At 45.9% G+C, this 7,059-nt stretch overlaps 1 protein-coding gene across 2 annotated transcripts in view; it reads left to right on the top strand.

Moving 5' to 3' along the window:
• vldlr (very low density lipoprotein receptor) overlaps positions 1 to 7,059 on the top strand; it is a 23,629-nt gene that overhangs the window by 11,521 nt on the left and 5,049 nt on the right. For both annotated transcript variants that reach the window (XM_017440489.3, XM_025002620.2), the window contains exons 8-16: positions 749 to 871; positions 984 to 1,103; positions 2,231 to 2,356; positions 2,432 to 2,603; positions 3,231 to 3,449; positions 3,532 to 3,650; positions 5,074 to 5,213; positions 5,996 to 6,137; positions 6,216 to 6,365. In XM_017440489.3, coding sequence (XP_017295978.1) covers positions 749 to 871; positions 984 to 1,103; positions 2,231 to 2,356; positions 2,432 to 2,603; positions 3,231 to 3,449; positions 3,532 to 3,650; positions 5,074 to 5,213; positions 5,996 to 6,137; positions 6,216 to 6,365 — 1,311 coding nt within the window. The remainder of the gene's footprint in view (positions 1 to 748; positions 872 to 983; positions 1,104 to 2,230; positions 2,357 to 2,431; positions 2,604 to 3,230; positions 3,450 to 3,531; positions 3,651 to 5,073; positions 5,214 to 5,995; positions 6,138 to 6,215; positions 6,366 to 7,059) is intronic.

Genomic DNA, 7,059 nt, shown 5'->3' with positions numbered 1-7,059 from the left:
GAAGTGACGTCACGTGTCTTCTTCCTGAGTTATTTGGGGTTATTTTGTATTCCACGCTACACAAACCCACAAAGAAGAGACTAGACCGCAGAAACGGTGGCGAATCGCTTTAGAAACAATAAATATTGGGTTAAAGTTGCAAAAAGTTGCGATTTTGCGTTAATAGTTGCGATTGCAACATCGTGAAATCCTGGAGGGTTTCCCTTTTAAACCAGAGTCGCCAAACGCCACCTGTGCATCGTGGGATTAGGAGGCTAAAGTTTCTGAAACCAAAGATCGCTGCTGGTTTAGATTCAGATGAGGGTCATCAAAGCTGCGTTTAAGGAAACGTTTGGTTCCCTCCTGATGTTTTGTTGTGAATCCTAAATTCTGACGCAGTTTGGCCCGTCTTTATTCTCCCATTCTGCTTGTAAACGACATCATTTGTCCTCGAGGACAGATTCAGGCCAGAGGAGCAGATCTGCTCAGAAAATGTGTCCCAGCTGCTGACCGATAACTTCTCTGGAGGGGAAATCGCTTCTATGAGCCTCAGGAGGTTATTTTACAGATGCTGAGAAGCTGACTCATGAGTCTTCGGTTGGAAGAAGACGAGACTTTCAGGGTGAAAAACTACAGATTTCAGGCAGTTTTTAACAAGAGCAAGTAGCTTATAAAGTCTTTTAAAGGGTCACCTGGATATCTGTGGGCGGTTCAGTAAAGTAAAACTCAGTTTTCCATGAACAGCTCATGAAGCGTTTGTCGTCCGCAGTGACTCAGTGCAACGGGCCGGAGAAGTTCAAGTGTCGCAGCGGCGAGTGCATCGAGATGAGCAAAGTGTGCAACAAGATCCGAGACTGTCCGGACTGGAGCGACGAGCCGCTGAAGGAGTGCAGTGAGTCTTTACCGGATTTCTTTAAGATCCTGTTTTTAGTTTTGGATTTTACAGACGGAGCTGCTGTTTTCGTCTCTGCTTGTTAGTGTCGGTGTTCTGTTTGTTCCTTCAGATCTGAACGAGTGTCTCCTGAACAACGGCGGCTGCTCTCACATCTGTAAGGACATGGCGATCGGCTTCGAGTGCGACTGCACGCCCGGCCTGCAGCTCCTCGACCACAAGACCTGCGGAGGTTCGTGTCTTTTAACGGTTCTGACCTCCTCAGAGGGTCCAGCACAGGCTGAAGGACCGGGAGGTGAAGTTAGAGACAGTTTAGACATGTGCAGAGGAGGGACAGAAGGCTGTTAGAGACAAGGAGGACAGAGGACTCAGAGACGGCTGGTGGCTCCAAAAGCTGATGGTTTGAGCAGACAGTTTTTAAAAATCATCCGTATTCTTGGCTGCGCACATTATTTTATTATCAGGCTCCGCCCACATCGTACCTGCCAGGTTTGACTCTATCTACTGGAGTAAATTTTATAAATGCTAATTAATAAAAACTGGTATAAATTGACCTAAACATTTGTTTTCTGTCAAAGATCTCATGGAGTTGAAATGAGTCTTCAGAGCTCTGGTGACGACTTTTCTCAAAATAGTTTTCAAGTTTTGTCCAAAACATTTAAATTACAAAACCCAGAGCCTCTTTAAATCACTGAATGTGAGGAAATCGAACCCCCGGGACTCTGTGAAACACCACGATGGGTTTCTGATTTCCTGAATCCAGTTTTGTCCGTCTGGACCGATCGTTAAAAAGATTTCCCCAAGATTCAGATTCTGTTCAACATTAAATTTGTCACACCCATAACGTCCTGTTTTAATAACTTTAAGAAGCTGTAAAGGTCTGTAAATGGTTCCTTTTCCAGCTGATTCGTCTCTTTTCCTGCTTTCTGGAAACCCTGAATGGATCAGTTTGGCTCTGAGCCTCCAAGATGTCATTTAATTCTGTTGGATGCTCTTATTTTAAACCTAAATGTTCGGCCTGGAATGAGACGAACTCTGTCGTAATCCATCTTTCCAACAGAAATCCTCCAGGTTCTTTCAGCTCGCTCCGGTCCAACACGGTTCTGCTTACTGGGCCGGTCTTGGCTCCAAACCCTGAATCAGGATGTTTGTAAACGTTTCTAATCCAACCTGGAGTTAAAACCCAACTGGTGGCACAGCTGCAGACGTACAGTCAGCAGAAAATGAATATTTACGCCTCGATTTGAATACAAGCAGCTGGAGTTTTTTCTCTTGGAATCCTGGGAATGTTTTTAGGATCGTTTATCCCGAGCAGCAGAGTTGGATAAGAGCAGTCTTTTCTTTTCTTCTTGGATGCAGACATCAACGAGTGCATGAATCCTGGCATCTGCAGTCAGATCTGCATCAACCTGAAGGGCGGCTATAAGTGCGAATGTCACAACGGCTACCAGATGGATCCGACCACCAGCGTGTGCAAGGCTGTGGGTGAGTCCTCCGTCACACATCCGAGCGCCGCCGCCGCGCTCCGCCTCATTTCCTGAACGAACCGTCGTCCGTCAGGGAAGGAGCCGTGCCTGATCTTCACCAACCGGCGTGACGTCCGGCGCCTGGGCCTGGAGAGGAAGGAGTACACGCAGATGGTGGAGCAGCAGAGGAACGTGGTGGCACTGGACGCAGACTTCAAGCAGCAGACGCTGTTCTGGGCCGACCTGGGTCAGAAGGCCATATTCAGGTAAACGAAGCGGGCCCGACGGGTTTGTCTCGGTGCGGTCGGTCCATTCTGTCCCCAGCTGGACACGACGACGACTCGGGACCAAATGTGTTCAGCACCACCTGAAATCAGACTTTAGTTTAAAAGCCAGACCTTCTTTCTGAATAGTTGAGACCAGGGGTGGAAATTAGCACCCGCCACCGGCCAAATGCGGGTAAATATTTGAAGTGGCGGGTGAATTTGATCAACACACACGCCACTGTGGCGGGTTGGCAATTTGAACAGAAAATGTGTTATTTGTCCTCCTGACATATAGGGGGCAGTGTGCGGTCGCGCCTACGGCCGGTGTTCTGACGATCTGTGCTTCCTCGTCAGATTTTCCTACCGTAGCACGGCTAAACAGCGATGTCTAACGGTCGGTGCTACCCGTCAAAAACTGCTACTGTCATGTTTACAAAACCAGCCATAGTGGCTGGTGGACAAAATTTTTCATTTCCACCCCTGGTTGAAACTCATTGAATTTGCTGAATAATTTAAATTTACGTGCATTTTTTTAAAAACCTGGCAACATAAAGCTTTCCGACAGTAACTGGGTTTAATTTTTTTAATTTTAGTGAAATTTTACGTCCGTTCTCGTTTGTTTCTCAGCACGGTTCTGGACAAACGGGACGCCGGCGCCCATAAGAAGGTGATAGATGTCCAGTCGCCGGTCGGGGTCGCTGTGGACTGGATCTACAAGAACCTGTACTGGTCCGACCTCGGAACCAGGACCATTTCTGTCGCCAACTTCAACGGGACCAAGCAGAAGGTTCTGTTCAGCAGAGGCCTGAAGGAGCCCGCGTCCATCGCTGTGGATCCCCTGTCCGGGTGGGTGGGGAACCCCGTTCGATGCCGGTCCGTGAAGGTTTTTGGCCCGATCCGTTATTTCACGCGTCTGTTGGTTCTGTAGGTTCCTGTACTGGTCCGACTGGGGCGAGCCGGCGAAGATCGAGAAGTCTGGCATGAACGGAGTGGACCGGCAGGTTCTGGTGGCGACCGACATCCAGTGGCCCAATGGGATCACACTCGGTACGAGCAGAACCAGTTTACAGCCGCGACTCGGTTTCTGTCAGTTTTATCCAAATATTACAAACAGAGGCTTGATTTTAATACTTTAAATAAAAAAAAACTTTAAATATTTAATTTGAAAACAACCTTTTATGTTTGGTTTCAATCTAAAATTGGTTCATAATTCATACTAAACTCTGTAGGATAGAAAGGAAATTTATTTAAATCATATTTTTGTTCCTATATATTAAAGGATCTTCTTTTTTTATGTATTTGTCACAAAACCAGAAAATCAGTATCTTTTCTTAATAATCCAGCCCAGAAAGCTCGAGATCAGGAGTGAAGGAAGATTAAAACATCAAATCTTTTTAGAAGGTTGATTTTTGTTCAGTAAATTATGACTGAAAAGGTTTCCTCGCTTTAAATCGTTTGTTTAGCGGCAGTTTAAACAAACATGGCGGGCACTAGGACCGCACGTGAGGGTGGCTTCCTCTGCAGCTACGTGCTGAGAGGAGGAGCGCGTCGAGAATTTGTTTCAAACTGAACTTGATGACGAGTTCACGCGGCCATTTTGTCGACTTTGAAGCAAAGAAAATAAAGTTTGGAGGAAAAAGACAAATTTAGGGGTGGGCTGTAGCGTTTCACAGAAACTGACGGGAAAGAAAACACAAAGGAGTTTCACTCTAATGTCCTCTGAAAACAGATTAATTAAAGGCTTTTTTTTAATAAAATTTAAATTCCTGTGAACTCGGGTCTGGATGATGGAAACGATGTTGGGTGAATATTTTGGCTGAATCGTGGCAGTTTGTTAATTTTGGAGAATATTGGGGGATGTTTCCGTTGATCAGGTTCCTAATGGAGGTCAAAGGTCACCCAGCTTCAGTGAGAAGTTGGGTCGGGTATCGTCGGAGAACCGTTCTACGTTCTCTGAGGCAAGGAGGGTCTGTTTGAGGCTGAATGTTTTTGTTTTAAATTTAAAATATCGTCTCGTTCGTCCCTCGATGCTTAAATTACAACTTTTCTTTTCTTCTGTATGAATTCTGTTTCTGCAGATTGATTTTTGTTTTTTCTTTAAATTTAAACTCTTTAATCGGCTGATCTGAACGTTTGGAGTTGCTGGAATCGCAGCTCTTTTATTTTAGTTTAGATCTCTTTGGGTTCTTGGAGCTCTGAAATGAATCTGTTCTGTGTTTTTCTGTCATTCTGTTTGTTTTGCTGCTTGTATTTCAGCAGTTTTCTTTAGATTTATACGTCCTTTTTTGAAATCAAAAAGCTGAATTAATACTTTTAAAAAACAGAGTTTAGAGCATTGTTTTGTGAACTAAATTGGCACGTACGTCCTGAAATTGAAGTTTTCTTCAGTTTCTTTCAGTTTCTCATTCTATGGAAAAACGACAAACGTTTAAATTTTTTTTTCAACATCTGAACTTTGTCTCGGCTGCAGATCTGATCAAAGGTCGGCTCTACTGGGTTGACTCGAAGCTCCACCTCCTCTGCAGCGTCGACCTGAACGGAGACAACAGGAAGAAGGTCCTTCAGTCCGCAGACGTCCTCGCTCACCCCTTCGCTCTCACAGTCTTTGAGGTACGGCTCGCTCCATCAGACAGGAAGTCGATTCCATCGTCCACGAGACGCATGGATCAGACATCCCAGGAGGCTCCTCCCACCTCCAGGAAGCTCCTCCCACCTCCTGTGGCATTAAACCGGCTCCTCAGCTCTCCTGTCCTCCTACAGATGTTTGTTTTATTAAACCAGCTGAGACAGAACGCCGTTTGGCGGTGAATAACGAGCGAACAAAGGGGGCATGTCCTGGCGGCGCACTTCCTCCACGAAGCTCCGCCCATGTCTCTGCGGTCTTTAAGCTCAGAGGTTCCTAAGTTTTCCTGGAACAGTCGGAAAGACGGCTGGATTTTCTAACAGCAGAAGAAACAAAATGGCTCCATGAAAGCTGATAACCACGCCCACAACAAGCTCTGACCAATCACACGACACTTGGGAGAAACGGTTCGTTCAGGTCCTCGAGTCGAGGATCCGCGAGAACAAAATGACGCCGTTTTCATCACGTGACCACGAGACGGAGCAGACTTCCTGTCCTCTGACAGAGGACAGGAGGACTTTTAAAACTTAGAAGTTATTTTTAAAAATGTTGTCCCCTAAAGTAAAGTGGACAGTTTTTTTTTCTCCTCCATGATTTAAAACTAAAATAAAACCATAAATAAGCTTCGATTTTTATTAGAAATTGAAGATAATTCAGAGTTAAATCAGTTTTAATCAGATGATATGTTATGTTCCCGGATCAAATGTCTTTTATTTTTAAACATATGCTTATTTAAATAAAACCTTCATGTTCCGTGTTTCCCGCTCAGGACCGGGTCTTCTGGACGGACGGGGAGAACCAGGCGATCTACGGCGCCAACAAGTTCAGCGGTTCTGACGTGGTGACGCTGGCCAGCAACCTGAACGCCCCGCAGGACGTCATCGTGTACCACGAGCTGATCCAGCTGTCCGGTGAGAACCGGGTTTCTGCGTTTTAAACTCCGTCTTTTTGACCTGCTGCTCTGAGCCGAAGCGTTTTCCTCCCGTCAGGAACGAACTGGTGCGCAGAAAAGGGCGAAAATGGCGGCTGCAGCTACTTGTGCCTGCCCGCTCCACAGATCAACAAACACTCCCCCAAATACACCTGCGTGTGTCCGGAGGGCCAGGAGCTGGCGGCCGACGGGCTGCGCTGCCGACCCGGTGAGTCTCTGCGGCCCGGTTCCTCAGCTGAACCTGAACCCGAACCCGGAGGGACATTTGGGGGACGGTCTCTTGTACCTGCAGCAGTCGGGAGTTAAATCGCTCCGGTTTGAAGCTTTGTGGTCGTTTCTTTGATTCTTGGCTGTGACACAAATCTCCCCCCGGGGGACGATTAATGTTCGGTCTGAGGTTGAGAACGAGATAAAAATCCGGTTCCTCGTTTACAGTGAGAGGAAGAGACGATTAGAATCTCAAACTGAAACCGCCGAGATGCAGCAGGAGAGCATAAACTTATTTCAGCTGCATAAAGTTTAATCAGAACGGCAGTTTGTTTCAGACGAGTTCTGGTTCAGTTTAGGTTTTTAAATATGATCCAAACTTTCTTTTTACTCGTCTGTAGGAACAAATTAGAAACTGAACGTTTGATCGCAGCCTGAGGTCAACCAGTCATTATCAGTTCCAATGAAGACCAAAACTTCATTAAAATAGAAGCATTTATTTAAAACAAGTGACCTGAATGTGTGTAAATCCATGGGGATCAGCTTCATCTGAAGCAACAGAGGACTCAGGGCACAACCATGATGACTCACTGAAATGACATGAATTAGTTTCTATGAATGTTGATTCAAAACACAAGATTTTAGCAGAGATTTCACCTTTTTATCAAATCCCAGTGAGGTGTTGTAGTTTTGGA

Source organism: Kryptolebias marmoratus, linkage group LG14 (assembly GCF_001649575.2).
Source record: "Kryptolebias marmoratus isolate JLee-2015 linkage group LG14, ASM164957v2, whole genome shotgun sequence".
Lineage (NCBI taxonomy): Eukaryota > Metazoa > Chordata > Actinopteri > Cyprinodontiformes > Rivulidae > Kryptolebias > Kryptolebias marmoratus.
This window is presented reverse-complemented; position numbering and strand designations above follow the sequence as displayed.